The following is an 18,290-nucleotide window of genomic DNA, read 5'->3' as shown; positions in this document are numbered from 1 at the left end:
ATTAGCCTTATTATCCAGATTTAGACCTGATTAGAGATCTAAGCCTAGTTTTCTAAAGAGAATGCAGTGAAAAGATAAACAATAAACTCCATTTGTAGCACCTTGATTTATATTTTTTTATTTTTTTTTTCAAGCAATTCAATTCATGAAAATAATATAGTGCACGCAGGTATACCAAGCGCATGGTGCACCTGGATAGAATATTAGGCATACTTTGAAAATCAGGGGAAAAAAAAAAGAACATACTAGTGTTTGAAAAAGAACATGCATACTAGTGTTTGATAAAAAACATACCTGTGTTTAACAAAACAACATGTTTCTGTTTAACAAAGAACATACCTATATGTTTGATTATATGTTTTTCTACACTTATCTTTAGCACATGTTGATTAAACATGTTTTTTGGGTTTCAATAATACAAAATATGTTCTTTTAATTTGACTCATAGATGACTCGTATGTTTTTTAAGGTAATGAGTTCTTTAACGTATGTTCTTTAACTTATGTTCTTTTAATATTTGTTATTTTGAATTTTGAAATTTAATTTGAAAATAAAATCTTGAATTATTTTTAGTAGAAAATAATTTTAGAGAGAGAAAAATAAAATTAGGGTTTTTCTAAGCTATGCCCCCCAAGTTATTGAATTTCTAAGCTGTACCCATGTTTATAAGTTGTGCCCTCCACCTCACGATATTTTATCAACAATACCCTTTGACAGCCATATCCGTTAACGAAAGTTAAGTTATTTCATCAACAATGGTGTCGTGGCATTATTAATTTGATTATCATGTTTTTTGTTGTCAGTTTTCAAAATTATCATGATTTTAATAAGTCTAAACATTTTTTGATCCATTATATGACATGTAATATAGTTTTAAAAATAAAAAAAACCAAAAAACAGAAAACCACAGCAATACCAAACGGACCAATACTTTTATGTAGTTACTATTGTTCATATTTACAAACTTGCACGACTGCAAACATTGTTCTTCTGCTGAACTTGGCTGCAATAAAACTATTTAATCTATACATGTTTTCTCTACCCCCAATGCTGATATTTATTACTCCATATGCTGAGGAGATTCCACATTGTTGTTGATGGATTTAAAGATGAGAAAGTACTTCAATTCGCACCGATTCATTTAGGGAAATCAGTGTGTAGTTGGAACTGGATCTTGCAAGCCACAAACCATATTTGCTGGAACTGCGACATCTATCATCTTTGGATATGCCAGGTTTAAGTCTATAATCATAAGTTAGGAAGATCACTGTCAATATTTAACAAGCATCATGAAAAAAATAAACGTTAGAAAAGATGCGATGTGAGGAATATGTACTTACTTTCCATAATGCTTTTGAATGTTTCCTGCAAAATGATCCAGAAACTAATTATTTAGCTATCACAAAAGCACACAAATCTCATAGAAAAATAGCAGTATGCAACACATGCAGCGATGTAGTAACATCCATTATAACCAGAACCTTAATGTAGCTTATAAAAGAGGATGTAGATGACATACAAGCCATAGATTTTCTAATAAAAAATCATAGAGAAATGTTTACAACCCTATTTATCTTATACGGAGTATCCAGGTAGAGATCCATCGAAATTTTGCTTTCTAGAGAAGCATTTAGCATTAACTAGTGGAAGAAATGACTTCGTAATATGACAACACACAGAAAAATAAAAACAAGAAATTCCATGCTGCAAGTTTGTTCAATCTCTAATAGAGCATCCTCATAAATAACAATTAAATTTGCAGACAATGAAGCAGAATACTGAAGACAAAACAAAATAAATGAGTTCAGCTATGTCACCTCGTCTTTTGTCAAGCGAGGGTTATACTGCTTCTCCTCTGCCACAGTGCTTACCTGAATGTCAAATCAACTATTAGCTATTGGAAACACTTGTAAAGCTGCAAAGTTTCTGAGGGTTTTCACGAAGATTAATATGAAAGCTCAACAATGTCTCCTACCGTAAAACCCTTGTAATCATGAGCAGGATAAACCAATGTCTCCTCTGGCAAACTAAATATCTGCATCCATGAAATAAAAACAATAAGTGCAACTTCATGTAGTCTAGTGCAGGAATGATGTGAAATTCTCTTTATTTTCCATGCAAGCTAAAGAAAATGGTTTAGACTACAGGTTCTTACTTGTGAATGCACTGACTTATAGAGCTCAGATGAACTTCCACCCTGTATAGAAAAAAATGTTGTATGCTGATCAGATATTCGACAAACTACACTGGTCAATTGTTAGCATGTTCTTCCCCAACTCTCTATTTTCTCTCTCTCCTCATGTTAACACGAGGATTAAGAACACAAAATTAAATTACTATTGCTGGTGTTTGTACCACACAATTAACCCAAAATAACCTGGAAGTTGAAACCTAGGAAGCATGGAAATATGAAACAAAAAGGGATTAAAGAACAGTTTTTCAGTTATTATATAATTTTTATTTGGTGACATTTTACTCTTTCGCATTGATAAGAATGAGAATTTGACTCAAAGTTCTAAATAGACCATCTCAGTAAAATTTGCATTTAAAAAAAAAAAAAAATTGTTACTGGAAGCCTTGCTTCATCAATACACGATTCAAAGAGTAAACAGAAACAAATTTTATATCCAAACCATTTTTTTTCACCATCATAAGCACACAAAGACACCACAGATATTCACAATGATTGAGAAAGAGAAGCATGGCAATATACAGGATAACGAGACAAGATAATCTGATGGTCACTTAAGTAACATGATCTTACAGCATGGTTTATCATACAGTAGCCATATGAATATCAATCTAAGTTTCTTTCTACTTTTCTTATACCCATATAGCTTCCAGGTTTTCTATCCCTTCCCCTCCCCTTTCTTCCCTACAATCCTACATGCACCACCCAACTAATATTTAAGCAGGTACAAAAGCAAGCAGTCACACACATGCACAAAGATTCACATGCACACAGGGTACCTGAAAATCTGTTCTTCCACATCCACGTATCAGCAGAGCATCTCCTGTGAATGCCATCCTTGGCTGTGGTTGATCAGGTCCATCTCCTGTAACATATGTAACACAGCCGACTGTATGACCTGGAGTGGGGCGAACCTAAGACGAATGTACCACATTCACAAGCATGAGTTCAAATTTTCAACACATCCATGTGACAAAAATAATATTCCTTAACCAACAAAAGTATAGGCCAATCTGTCATTGCAAAACTTCAGGGCTTGTTGCATTCACATAATATGGCATAAGAAACTGAATACTTGTATTAGGTATTAAATATATAGAGGCACTAAATGTGAAACAAGATGAAACAAATTAAAAATTGAAGTTTTAGTTTATTAGCAAAACCATACAGCTTATGCTGGAATGCTGGATAGGGGTTAAATAGGAGCAGAATAATTTAAAATGTGAGACAAACTCTGTTCCTTGAACTCAACTAAAAGCATCAAAATGAACAAAAAAAATTTCTTTTCTTTTTTTTTTTTTTTTTTTTTTTCCAATAACCTAGATTCTTGGTATTCAATTCTTGTATATCATGACATAAGCCTAAGTACAGAAAAATTTTATAGGACATCCTACATTGTCTTGAAGTTTAAAGTCACGAGTGTTCCTTCAGAGAACTAGTTCAGGAAAAGAATCCAATAAGAAGTTTTGGTTTTATTCTTGTCTAGAAAGACAAAAACAAGAGTCTCAAGATATCAGCTTTCAAGTTTGGTGTTTTCAGGTTGTCTTCATAGAATAGCTTCATATTAGGTTTGAACATAGATGAGGGATAAAGTGCACGATCTTTATCTATGACAAAATATCTTAACAATAATGAGCCTTTCTCATCATTCCCCTCTACGCAAGATTAACAGTTCATATTCCTCCTAGTATTGCTTATATAGATTAACAGTTCATTATCCACTTATATAGCTTCAACATAGATAACAGTAAGCTTAGATTGTCAAAGACAGCCCACTGCCCAATTCACCAGTATTAAATACATTCTCCAGTGAAATAAATAACTGCGACAGACACAGAGACACTCTTTGCCCATGGCAAAAGAAAAAATCAAAGAATTTTGAGCATAACAAATGAGATAAAATTTGAAATAAAATGCACACTAACCTCGAGAACGAGGTCACCAACAACAATTCTGTCACCAGATTCAACCAAAAGATCAGCTTTAGCATTGCTTGCTTTGGAAATGACAGATATAACCCCAGGAACCTTACTCTGCAAATAAACAGAAATGATATTAAAATCTCCTCAATTTAAAAGACGACCTTATAGATAAAACTGTAGTACCCTTAAAACAGTCGCTTAACTAAATTTAGGCTATGTTATTGGCTGCAGAGCCCTATATTACTATTGTGCCTTCCCACTACCATTAGAAGTATACAACAAAACATTACCCCCAAGATGTTTGATCACTACATACTAAGTTTACTACTTGCTTTATCCATTATTTTAAATCTAGCCATCTATTTATGTTCTATCTTTAAAGGTTCAAATGAGAAATCGGAAAGCTTATAAAATCAATCTAGTTAACTGTTGTGTTTTGATAAAATAATATATGCTTCTGAATAAGTTCTGGTGACTAATCAAAGGAGCCCCATAAATTATTACAAAGAACTGGATCATGAATTGAGTCTCCAAAAAACAGTGAATCATAAAAAATAAAAAAAATTAAAAAAATTAAATGTAGTCATGGTCGCAATTGCAGTATTGATCATGGTGTGCTTCACAACCATCGCAACATGAATTGACAAATTGGTTAAGATCCACTTTATCCATTTAGGCTATGTTTAGTTCACCTGATCTGATTTGATGATTTATTAACCAATCTGATCTGATTTTAAATTTGACTAAATTTGACATTACATAAATCCTTAATATAAAAAATTATCAATTGAGATGTCATTAGATTCGTGTTAAAGTGTACTTCCCAACTAGGGAATTGTCATATTTGTTTCAAATATGGAATTAAAGATATTAAGCAATAAGTAAACGCAAATTATAAAATAGATATGGTCTGATTTGATTTGATCATTTATGAACTAAACAAATATTTGTTAAATAAGTAAATAAGTTGAACTGAACATAGGCTTAGTACAAGAATGTTCAAAATAATTCTTCAGATTTAGTTTTTAGAATTTTAACTCATTATTTACATAGAAATTAGAGATGATAAACATTTATATGCTAAACATTTTTAATAAAGCACAATCTCATGTTATACTACCTTCAATTTCCTAAGTTCTAATTTTCCTTTTTCATCTGATTTTAAAAGTTCTACCCACTTTTACTTTATTCCTTTATACTAATAACTTTTTATATACAATCTATGATCTCTCATCCCACTATGTGAAACCCAATTATAAATTATAAGTTTAACCTATCTCTCTCCTCTTAAAAGCTAAAGTACCTACATGAGTGGCCCCCTTCTTCAGTTTTCCTTGGTCTATGTTGGTATGATAATTCAGTAGAACTCAGGATGTATGCGAATTCAAATGGGTTAATGTGCTCAATGGTTATAATTAGATTACAATGGCTAATGTGATAAAATAACAGTCTATAAGGGAGAATTCTTAAAAGATGACTTTTCATTGAAAGGCAAGTTCTAAATCCGTTACAAGATGAGCTTGTTTTTATCCCAAGCAATGAACCTTAAATACATGTGATTCAAGAGGGTAAAAGAATGAAGAGCATATACCTTGAGCAGCCCAGTTCCAGTGACATGATCAGCATGTACATGGGTGTTCACAGCATACATAAGTTTCAGTCCTAGATCATGGATGAGGGAAAGATCTCTGTCTACTGTCTTGTCCACTGGATCGATTAACTGCATAAAGATAGCTTGTGTCAGCAATATATTAAAGGACTTAGTGATAAGTGGTTATAATATAATTTTTGAGGAATAAACAAGATCAAATGAGAAGTTTCCACACAAGCATAAAAATGGACTGGAATAAGATGGAAAAAAACCAGTCACTTGTAAAGCTTTCCACTTTGGAATAAGCAATCTTATGAGCCTAAAGAGAATTAAATTGACAAGTGTAGTTCTACAAGATCATATTCAAATGGAGTACACAACTATATTGATGGCTGCTGACCTACAAGATCACTCTCTCCAAAGGTTATGCAATTATAAAATTTTGCAAGGTTTTTAGATCAAATACAATAAGTAAAAGTAGGAGGAATTTCAAGCTTTGCTAAGGAAGAATTAGAAATTTATAGATTGTTATATTAAAACGGTTTATAGGGATGAGAACAACCTCACATGAACACTAATCCAAAAGGGCAAAACACATGAAAGATTAGTAACACGTAATAATTTATTTTTAGACATGAATGTGTTGAGAATTACAACTTCTAAGCCGCTTACAAGTAACAAGCTCCAAATGCATTTGCCCAAAATTCATCAGAATGCTTCAATTAAGCTGATGCTTGACACTCAAGAACAATAAATAGTGGGCAAGTAAATAAAAATTAATCTCAAATTAAAGGGTCTTGCTTGAGGAGAATTATGTGTCAACTATCAAGCCAAACAAGCAACAATGTTATATCTGTAACAGGTATGAGTTTCACCACTAGAATGTCACCCTCTTTTCTGATTGTTTCTCTTCATTTTATCATATAAAAGTTTGAAAATTCAGGTAAAATAAAATGGGCTCTTCACATTGCAAAAACGAATTTCATAGTCAAGAGATTGTGAAGTAATACAGTATTGATCAAGTTCTCAATCGATATACAAGTTTCTACATCTATGATAACCAACACATTTGTGCAGCCCAAGCACAATATATCTCGCTACAGCACAATATGTTCATGTATACCCTAGAAAATGCACATATACACAAACTTATTCTTAAACCCTAAGCCAAATTAGAATGACATAATATCCTCTGTTTCATACAGTATTTATTCCACACATCCAAAGGTAACCCCCAAAAGAAAATTAGTATAATCTTTCATTCTTTCCTTCTCAAAAGATTTAATGACTTTTCATTTCTCTTTTCCTATAGGAACCATGAACATTCTTCATATCAAGTAGCTTCCACATCTTTTATAACTAAAATCATATTTCAAATTATGAGTAAGGAAACAACTACGGATTCCAACAATTTAACATAAACTTGCCACTATAAATAACAAATATCATCATAAGACCATTCATTTCATGATTTTCACCCATATATCTAATAAAAGTCTCATTTCGCATCTTTTTTTCCTAATAACTTTTTTTCATATTAATCCACCAAACTCCACTAATTCGATTTTAATCAATCAATCAATCAAAGCCTTAATCCCATAAGTGGGGTCGTCTACATGAATCAAAAGTGATTATTCTGTATAATCATCTACAAAAATCTTCCTCCTCCATCCAATTTTAATGTTTGCTAATAATCATGAGTATAACCCTCACTAATAGTACTGTTCATCCCCAAGTAAAAGTTTCATTTCATCCCAAATAAAAGTCTCATTTCACTTCACCTAAGAGATTTGTAGCTAAATAAAATTCTCACTTCACTTTTTTTATTCATTTTTAATCAATCAAACCCCACTATATAATTTTTATATTCGCCTTATATTAGCCGACAATGCTTTAGCTTTTTATTGCCATAACAACAACAACAACAAAAAAAGCCTTAGTCCCAAAATGATTTCGCAATCACCAGACAATAACAAAATTCTATGTCAACAACATAATTTGACTAGTATACCACCCAATTACCCTAACAATATAAAATCAAAATTCCTAAATTTCCCAATTAAAGTCAACTAATCTATTTTAATTCACACATTAAACACACATGATCGTCAACAAAATACAAAGATCGCAACAATGCAAGAAATAGAAACAAACCACAGCATGTTTTTGAGGGTGAGAAACATCAGCAAGAAGGTAAGTATAAGTAGAAGAATCCTTCTCAAAAAGCTGTCGAAACAGATACTTCGATGCATGAGACGGCGTCGTATGAAAACCCATTTGAGAGCTTCGATTTAAGATGGGATTTTTGGTAATGGTGATCACTGAAAATGGGTTTTTGGGAGGGAAGAAATTGCAGAATTTTGTGGGAGAAAATAGAGATGATGAAATTCTGAGTTGCTGTAATTTCAACATTGAATTTGCTTTATTTAATTTTTGTTATTTATGGTTGTAAAATCTTCAACGAATTAAAGTCAAAGAGAATAATACAAATTATTAATTGGAGTTTGGATGAGGTGGGTTTGATCCGGGTGATTGCTTCTTCAATGGCGAAAAGGAAACTTCGTTGATGTGTTAGCCTGTTGGAGCCTGGATGACGGTTGATTTGTTGGTGATGTTCAACAGTTAAAAGTTTCTAGTACTTCGTATTCCCATACAAAATACTTCGTACTCCATAGTCGTATCACATCACATACAATTTTACTAGGGACAATTTTACCTAAATGCATAATAAGTTAATATTTTTAAAATGATTATATTCTAATTTTGCCCTTTTTTTACTTATCCTTTACACTCTTAACTATATAATGATCTGATCCCTATACCTTTCATCCTATTTTATTATTCAATACTATAGAAATTCATGGACAATAATGAAATGCATTACGACGATTTTTTTTGAGGTATGAAATTTATGTGTTGTATTTTTTTTCTACAAAATGAATTTATAGATAAACAATCAAACAAAATAAAATTTCCATGTTACACGATTTTATTCGGAGGCATGTCAGGGTGTCGGGATGTGTTTCTGGGGGTCAACAGTACCCCCCGGATCAGATTTGCGGGGGTCAATGGTAACCCCCGGATCAGATTTTCGGGGGTCAATGGTACCCCCCGGATCAGATTTCCGGGAGTCAACAATACCCCCCGGAAAAGATTTTTAGGGGTCAACAGTAATTTCCGGATTTTTTTTTTAAAAAAAGGAACGAAACATTATATATATTTTTAAAAAAGAACGAAAACATTATATATAAAATAAGAATGAAATTACACATATAAATTACTTTAGATGGGAGGAAAATTGAATGTAAAATTTCTGGGATTAGCAAAAATTTATGGGATCAGCAAGTGGCGCAGGATTAGCGAATGTAGATCGTAAAAATGGAGAATTTTTTATGTTGAATTTTACGTTCAAGTTAAGATGGGATATTGAGTTCTAAAAATTGATTAAGGGTATTTTAGTCTTTTATTATTTTCATATAAATAAACAATTTCTGCATTTAGGTTATTTTGTACTGCATTTAGTACTTGTGTTTTCAATTTTCATTATCTTCTTTTTAAAAAAGAAATTAAAAAAAATGTATTTTCATTTTTCTGTTGTCCATCTACTTTTTAAAGTTATTAGAAATTAGAAATTTAATATTTACTGTATGACATATATTATACTCAATTACTCATATGATTTTGAAAAATAAAAAACCAAAATACAGAAATACATAACAATGTCAAACAAACCCTCAATATCAGATTAGATATTTTAATGTTAAGAAATTTATTTTGATTTTTTTTTTCGGTAACTGATATGAATCAAAAGGAAAATTCTTTTGAAGAGCCAATTACATTGATTTTGAGTCCAATAGGGTTCGAACTTCGAGGAAAAAGTCAAGGATGGTCACTTGCTTGGTTGTTACTTTCCGACAAGTGCAACGGCGGCCACGCGCCGATCAGGGAGCCACGCGCTGGCTCACCAGCTCCGGCTTGAGTCCGGTTACACTCAGGTGGCACGCGTGTCAATAGGGGCGGCGCGTGAGACAGGTTGGTGGCGGCGATAAGAAATGGATGATTTTTTATACTTATTGCTTGCAAAATTTTACCTTTCAATTGAAAGGGTTTTTCTTGGTTTAAGCACTTAGGTTAAGGTATATTTTTCTGTTATTTAACTACTATAATCTTCCTATGGTTGTTAGGAAAGGTTTTAGTTAATTAGAGTTTGTTTAGGATTATTTTTCCGATTCTAATTTGGAGTAGTTTTCTATTCTAGATAGGATTCTTGGGGGGCAAGGTTAGGGGTTTGTCCTAATCCTTGTAGGGATAGAATTAGTTGTTTTTAGTTTATAAATAGAGGAATTTTGTGGCTCTTAGAGACATGACATGATATAGAAAATCAGATTAATTCAATAAACTTGTTTAGCTTTGTTTAAACACTTTCTTGCTAATTGTCAATTCAAGGAGTTATCTTGATTATTAGAACGTGCAATTCTTTTGAATTTGGGTGAAATTTTGTCTACTTTCTGCCTGCAAAATTTTGGAATTTTCATAGTTTGTTTTCTATTAAACCGGACTATTTTCTGCAACTGTGTCCGTTTTAGTCCGAGTTCATCATACTTGTTGTTTGTGTGCGATTTTGTGCTAAGTTGTGCTGTGATTTTTGTGGGTTATTTCTGTGTGTTTTAAGGTCTTTTAATTCTGTTTATAATGGAGGAATCCCTCAAAAAAATTATGGACGAATTGGCTAGATCACAAGATCACACGGAAGAACATTTTATTGCTTTTTCACAATTGTTGCTTGATAAAAAGAAAAAGAAGAAAAAACATGATAGTGATAGTGATGGTTCTGGTAGTGATGATGATAACCATCATGATACACATAAGATTGGTTATAGAGGAATCAAACTGGATGAATTCACGGGTCTAGGAAGCCCCGAGGATTTTCTTGAGTGGGCGAGACAATTGGTGAAAATTTCAGATTATAAGGGTTTTGATGATGCTAAACGTTTCAAAATTGCTTATATTCGACTCACTAAGAATGCGGGAATTTGGTTTGATAATTTAAAGGCTCGACGTGCTAGAGCAGGGAAGGAGAAAATCAAGACATGGACGGTTTTGAAGAAGAAGATGAGCTCTAAATACCTTCCACATCATTTCGAACAAACCCTATACATTCGACTCACTTTGTTGTCACAAGGTAATAAGAGTGTTAATGAATATACTGCTGAATTTGATAAACTAACCTCTCTTGGAGAAGGAACAATTGCGGATTGCTAGATTTCTCAAAGGTCTTAATCGACCTAATTCTAGGAAAATTGAGCTAAGTGCCTATGAGTCTTTCAATGATGTGTGCAAGCTAGCTTTGAAGATTGAAAGTGAGTGGCTCGAAGATAAGAAGGACATTGGCGTAAAAAGTTCTAGTAACAAGAATTCACAAGGGTTCGAGGCAAACAAAAATTTCAATAAACCTTTCAAGACTAGTTCTAGTGAGTTCAAAGGAGAAAGTTTTAAAAATGGAGACAAGAAGGTCGTCAAGGTGTCCAAAGAGGAATTTGAAAGCCGAATGAGGTGTTTCAAGTGTCAAGGAAAAGGTCATAGATCCGATCAATTTCCTACAAAGAAGGCTCTTACATTAAAGCAATATAGACAAATGGAAGAGGAAGAGGAACATATATCCTTTGTTTGTGAAGATGAAGATCCCGAAACCAAGGAAGAGCACACTAATGAAGAAGAAGAGGATCAAACTTCTTCCTTTATCTCCTACTCCAAGTCGCACTAAGGAAAAAGAAAAGGGGATCAAGTCTCAACTTTGTTTGTGAGTGCTAAGGAATTTGAAAGAGAAGTTGAGGAGGGAGCTACAATTTTTTGCTTTGGTAGTGAAAGAGAGGAAGACTACTAGTTCTTCAATGGATAAATATGTAGGGGAATTGCTAGAAGAATTCAAGGATGTTTTCTCGGATGAGCTACCTAAGGGTTTAACTCCTTTGCGTGGGATAGAGCATGCCATAGATCTTGTTCCCGGTGCCCCTCTTCCAAATAAGCCAACATATAGGTGTGATTCTACGGCTTCCCAAGAGCTTCAAAGGCAAATCAAAGAGTTGATTGAAAGAGGCTATGCTCGTGAAAGCATGAGTCCTTGTGCGGTCCTGGCTTTACTAGTGCCAAAGAAAGATGGTACATGGAGAATGTGTATTGACTCAAGAGAGGTCAACAATATTACTATCAAGTATCGTTTTCCCATGCCTAGATTAGAAGACATGCTTGATGAGTTACATGATTCTACCATATTTTCAAAGATCGATCTTAGAAGTGGATACCATCGAATGAGGATTCGAGAAGGAGATGAGTGGAAGACGGCTTTCAAGACTAAACTAGGCGGCCTATATGAGTGGATGGTCATGCCTTTTGGTCTTTGCAATGCACCTAGCTCTTTTACGAGGCTCATGAACGAGGTATTTTGACCCTTCTTAAATAAATTCATTGTCTTTTATCTTGATGATATATTGGTCTATAGTTGAGAAAAAATTGAGCATATTTCTCATCTTGAAAAATTATTTGACACTTTGAGAGAACAACAACTATATGGTAAACTTGAAAAATGCTCATTCATGGTCACTAGTATTTCTTTCCATGGATATATTATATTCGAGAGAGGGTATTGCAGTAGACCCCGAGAAGGTAGTTGTTATTTCTACTTGGGTAGCACCTAGAAATATTCGTGAAGCACATAGTTTTCATGGTCTTGCATCATTCTATAGAAGGTTCATTAAAAACTTCTCTACTATTATGGCACCTTTCACGGAATTGATGAAGAAAGGGGAATTTTTGTGGACTAATGCGGCACAACAAACTTTTGAAACTATCAAAGAGAAATTCTGTCATACTCCGATTTTAGCTTTGCTAGACTTTGATAAATTGTTTGAAGTTGAATGTGATGCAAGTGGAGCAGGTATAGGTGCGGTTTTACTTCAAGAAAATCGGCCTATTTCTTAATTTAATGAGAAGCTAAGTGGTGCAAAGTTGAATTATTCTAACTATGATCGTGAGATTTATGCTATTATTTGTGCTTTGGATCATTGGTCTCACTACTTAAGATCAAAAACTTTTGTGCTACATTCGGATCATGAAGCTTTAAAGTGTATCCATAGGGAACAAAAGTTGAATTATAGAAATGCTAAATAGGTTGAGTTTCTACAATCCTTCACTTTTTCCTCGAAGTACAAGGAGGGTAAAGCAAACATTGTTGTCGATGCATTGCCAATAAGAGATTATTTGCTAGCCATGGTAGATGCTAGAATCATTAGCTTTGATCACATACTTGGTTTGTATGCAACCTGCCCGGATTTGGCGCAAGAATACAAGAATCCCTCGCGCAACTTTGTTCTTCAAGATGGATTTTTATTTCGAGGAAATAGACTTTGTATTCCAATGTGGTGTACGAGAGTTACTCATTAGGGAGGTGCATAGTGGTGCTATTGCTGGTCACTTTGGTGTTAACAAAACGGTCGACATGCTTAGTGAGTATTTTTATTGGCCGAAGATGATTAAAGATGTTCAAAGTGTGATCTCGAGGTGTGCTACTTGTCAAAAGGCAAAGAGTTTTTTCTCTAAAGGTTTATACACGCCTCTTCCAGTGGCCGATTGTCCTTAGGATAGTGTGAGCATGGATTTCATTATTGGACTGCCACGAACCCAAAGAAGAAACGCGATGCAATTATGGTTGTGGTTGATAGGTTTTCAAAGATGGCGCCAATGCACAAAACCGATGATGCTCAACATGTGGCAGACTTGTTCTTCGAAGAGATTGTTCATCGTCATGGAGTTCCTAGAAGTATTGTTTTAGATCGAGATTCAAAGTTCCTCAGTCACTTTTGGAAGTGTTTGTGGAGACTTCTTGGAACAAAGTTAATTCAGTACTTCTCATCATCCACAAACCGATGGACAAACCGAGGTCACAAACTGAACCTTGGGAACTTTGCTAAGAGGATTGGTTATCAAGACTCAAAAGGATTGGGATATGCGACTTTATCATGCAAAGTTTGCTTATAACTATTCTCCTTCATCTACTACTCAACAATCACCTTTTGAGATAGTTTATGGAGTTAATCCTTTCTTACCGATTGATTTGTTTCCTTTGAGCAAAGAGGATATTCATGTTGATACTAAGAAGAGACTTGAGGTTTTCAAGATGACATGTGAACAAGTCAAGGCAAGGATTGAGAAGATGAATAACTTATACAAGGCTCGATCTAATAAGAAGCGCAAGCAACCTACATTCATACCGGGAGATCTTGTTTGGTTACACTTGAGGAAAGAAAAGATTTCCAAGCAAAAGAAAGAACAAAATCATGCCTAGAGTCGACAATCCCTTTCAGGTGTTAGAAGCATATGGTGAGAATGCCGATAAGCTTGACCTACCAAGTGAATATGGGAATGTAAGTGCTACTTTCAATGTTGGTGATTTGTCTCCTTACTTAGATGATGTGAATTTGAGGACAAATTCTTTTGAAGAAGGGGAGAATGATGTGAATCAAGAAGGAAATTCTTTTGAAGAGCCAATTACATTGATTTTGAGTCCAATAGGGTTCGAACTAGGAGGTAAAAGTCAAGGATAATGGGTCACTTGCTTGGTTATCAAGGAAAAAGAAAAGGAGCTGTTACTTTTCGACGAGTGCAACAGCGACACGTGCCGATCAGGGAGCCACGCCCCCGGCTCACTAGCTCCGGCTTGAGTCCGGTTACACTCAGGTGGGGTGCGTGTCAGTAGGGGCGGCGCGTGAGATAGGTTGAACGTAGACCCGTCCTTCAGACCCTTGAAGAAGTCTGTATAGGCGACCTCATCAGACAACCCATGGATCTAGATATAGGAATGCAGCCCTTCTCTATATGAACCGCTTGACATAGGAACGCAGCCCTTCTCTATCTCCCTACTGCACATTGCCTAAATCAAGGCTCGTCTTTTTGGCAGGGATGTTCATAGAGAAGTTCGAAGCAAACAAGAACGCAAGCATCTTAAAGCTATTAATGCAACCAGCCGGCAGATTGCCAAACCACTGTTGGGATATGCCCTTCAGGGTGGCTGGGAAGCAGCGACACCATGCGGCATCATCCAACCCCTATAAATACATGAGGTGGGTGTATGCTAGCAGGTGGTCTTAAGGGCTAGAGGTCCCATCATAGGTCCCTACCAACACATTTTTAACCTTGGCCCGCTGTATGGCTTCGACTATCTCCCTAGAGAATGCAGAGGGTTGATCTCCAAGGTGTTGTAGTCTAAGCTTCCAGTCCATAGGCTGATAGCCATATGCCGCCTGTCCTCCAAAGAAGGCAGGCTGGATGTATGGTAAAGCAGGCGGCTAGTACGATAGCGAAGCCATGTACTGAGCCGACTGTATCATATGAGGACCCTGCTGGACCCGAGGGCCGTTTGCTAGGGACTCATGTACAGATTGAGAATACATCACAGAAGTATTCAGGAAGCTATCATGATAGGTCGACGTTGAGGCCGACTCTGATAGCTGGGTTCTCTTCTGGTTGATGTAATGTCGAGCATCAAAGAACGTTTTCTTGCTGCCATCCGGCTGCACTTGCCGAATGGCTTTTCTTGTACCCGTTTCCGGGAAAAGGAGTCTTAAGAGGTCAAATTGAGGCCAAGCCTTCTCCTTGGGGGCAGGATGAGGAGTCGGCTGACAATCCCTGACCGACTTTCTAGGAGTAGACGACTTCTTGGTGACAAGTTGCTTTATCTAACCCCTGAAAGTGCTCATGAATTTCATGAGTTCATCTCGGGTGACGGGGGCTGACCCTGCTGCTTGGGAAGGATCAGCCGACTGCCCTGAGGGCTTACTTGGCTGTCTAGGGGTCTTGCTTGGACCCGCCTGGTCAGGGTGACGCTCTCGCTTTTGTTTATTGCGGATGCTTCTTGAGATGAGGGACCCATCACGGCCCATGTAGGTTTTGACGTCAGCGTCGTCCCCAGAATCATGGTCCGTCTGGACCACTGTGTCCTCCGGAGGCCGATTGGTCTCAGGAGTCGGTACAGGTTCTAGTGAAGCCATCTTAGAGGTACTCTCCCCACAGACGGGGCCAAATGTTTCGGGGTTTTTTGTGTCCCTCGGGAAAGTTACAACACTAAGACTAGATTCAGCAAGAGGCGCCTGTACCTGCAAAACAACGGAGCACCGAATGGTCGGTGGTCCGCCTCCGAAGAGTAAGTTATTAAGGGTTCGGAGTGAAAACGTGCGGAAAGAAGGTTATCTGTTCGGATTCCAAGCTCAGGTGTTCTGTTTCTTGAGAGTGAGAGATCAGACAACGATTGGTATTTAATCAAAGTTATGTCATAAAAGTTGTAAAAAAGATCAGATCCCCATAAATGAGGGGAATGTTCCCTATTTATAGGGTCCTTGGGATGTGTGCCCTTCCTAGGGTTTAATGACCTGGAGAAGGGCACGCCGTTTTTTGCAGGGGCCCCTTGGGATTTGGGCCCTGAAGGCCGCCATTCCTAGGGGGCTGGATCTGCCGGATACGTGTCACCATCTGGAAGGTCCAAGGTGGCACCTCTTCTAGTGCCACGTGTCAAGCTCTGATTGGGCCAGTTGGCGGGGTAAAAATACCCAAATTCAGGATACTTGGGGGGCAAGGTTAGGGGTTTGTCCTAATCCTTGTAGGGATAGAATTAGTTATTTTTAGTCTATAAATAGAGGAATTTCGTGGCTCTTAGAGACATGACATGATATAGAAAATCAGATTAATTCAATAAACTTGTTTAGCTTTGTCTAAACACTTTCTTGCTAATTATCAATTCAAGGAGTTGTCTTGATTATTATAACTTGCAATTCTTTAGTCTAGGAGTATTCTAAGTTTTGTTCATCAAGGTATCTAGTTCTAGGAGTAGTCTAGATAGTTTGATTAGGCATTAAATTCGTTCCAGGAGTGGTCGTTTTCAAGGTCATATCCGGTTACATTCCATCGTTTTTGGTTCGAAGTTCTTATCAAGAACGAAGCTTTATTCTCATTGTGTGATTTAAGATCTTTTATTAGGTTAAAGGGCTTTAATCCACATCAATAACAATTTATAATTTTAAATACATATTTTATTAGGAGGTTGAGAGTAAGGCAAATGTAGCGTATAAGGAGGCTAAGAGTAAGGTAAAGGCAGTTGTTCGCCAAGCAAAAGAAAAGGTTTATCAGGAAGTTTATGAAGAGCTTGACTCCGAAGAAAAGATCATTTATGAGATGGCAAAGAGAAGACAAGAGGCAAGGAAGGATATTAGTATGGTGAAGTGTGTAGGGGTGAAAGTTCGGTATTCGGTTTGGATTATACCCCAAACCGAATCCAAACCGAATTCTTTCGGTTTTGGATTTTTGAAACCGAATCCAAGCCGAATTTGGATTCAATCCAATCCAATCCAAACCAAAATAATTTGGTTTTGAGAAACGAATCCAATCCAAATCGATTTTTTTAGGCTGTTGTATAGGGCCTAAAAAACTGGGCTTTTATTGGACTTATAATTTTGGGCCTTTTGAAGGCTTAAATTTTGTACATGTTAGTTCCTGAACAAAAGCATAAATTTAAAGAAAAAACTTTCACAACCATAATGTCAAGAATTAGTGAATAACAACACTCTTTAAGACTAATATAAAAAAATTGTCCAGCCATATGAATTAAATTACAGACACTAAGACATAACAATAGTCTTATTAAAAATAATAAAACAGTCGACATGACAAGCTAAAATCAACAAAGTAGTAGCTAAAAATCTGGCAGATTGACAACAGCTAAAAATCAACAAGGAAGAAACTTCATTCAACATGGCAGCTTCATTCTTGGCAGCTAACTCTCAATCAAGCTCAACCAAGTCTGGGTTTTAACCACCAATTGTCATATTCCTCAAGTATAACATTCAAAAAATAAACAAGTTACATAATATATATGAAATAATTTAATGAAAAAAAATAACATACGATAATTATTGTTATTAAAACACATCAAACAGAGGCTATTAAAACAATCAATCTATCACCAATTCGAACATTAAATATCACCAAACAATCAATCTATCACCAATTCGAACATCAAATATCACCAATTTGAAGTTTTCGAACAGAATAAAGGAAATCTAGGGACAATTGGACAAAGGAAAATTCACCAATTCGAACTATAAAACATCAAATTCACCAATTCACAAAGGAATATTACCATTTTGAACATAACAAAACATCAAATTCGCGAAATCAAAGAGAAGCAGGAAAAGAGAAGTGAAATCTGAAAAGAGAAGTGAAATCTGAAAAGAGAAGGTATTCTTACCTTTGACTGAATCAGAACGTGATGATGAGCGCTAAGCGGCGGTGAAGTGCTGGAGAACGAACATCGGAACGGAGCGGCGTTGAAGAACGAACACTGGAACGAAGTCAACGAACACTGGAACGGAACACTGGAGTACCGAATTGGTGGTGGTGAGATACCGAAGTACCGGACTGGTGGTGAATGGACGGAGTGAGGTGGTGAGGGAGTGAGGAGGGAAAATCTAGGGTTTTGGTGAGGGAAAGTGAAAGTGTGAAAGGGAAATGAGAAAAGAGGGGACGAAAATTCAAGGGTTTT

General features: G+C 35.9%; 1 protein-coding gene across 1 annotated transcript; it reads right to left on the bottom strand.

The window, feature by feature from the left end:
- Positions 1-909: 909 nt before the first annotated feature.
- Positions 910-8,283, bottom strand: LOC145605545 (persulfide dioxygenase ETHE1 homolog, mitochondrial-like). Its single transcript, XM_081661614.1, has 9 exons — positions 7,859-8,283; positions 5,705-5,833; positions 4,117-4,224; positions 2,971-3,105; positions 2,156-2,197; positions 1,976-2,035; positions 1,818-1,871; positions 1,341-1,365; positions 910-1,242 (listed from the first exon to the last, which is right to left on the bottom strand). The coding sequence occupies exons 1-9, from the start codon at positions 8,114-8,116 to the stop codon at positions 1,151-1,153; spliced, it is 903 nt and encodes a 300-aa protein (XP_081517740.1). The 5' UTR covers positions 8,117-8,283; the 3' UTR covers positions 910-1,150.
- Between the last annotated feature and the right edge of the window lie 10,007 nt (positions 8,284-18,290).

Source organism: Chenopodium album, chromosome 22 (assembly GCF_948465745.1).
Source record: "Chenopodium album chromosome 22, dcCheAlbu1.1, whole genome shotgun sequence".
Lineage (NCBI taxonomy): Eukaryota > Viridiplantae > Streptophyta > Magnoliopsida > Caryophyllales > Amaranthaceae > Chenopodium > Chenopodium album.
This window is presented reverse-complemented; position numbering and strand designations above follow the sequence as displayed.

Bases quoted from the DNA above. Each gene is read 5' to 3' on its own strand.
- LOC145605545 (XM_081661614.1), bottom strand. From the start codon at position 8,116: ATGTTGAAATTACAGCAACTCAGAATTTCATCATCTCTATTTTCTCCC. The intron at 1,872-1,975 runs GTAGGAGACATT...TTTGACATTCAG, and splicing joins ATGATTACAAGGGTTTTACG to GTAAGCACTGTGGCAGAGGA. The intron at 1,366-1,817 runs GTGACATAGCTG...ATCATTTTGCAG, and splicing joins CTCGCTTGACAAAAGACGAG to GAAACATTCAAAAGCATTAT.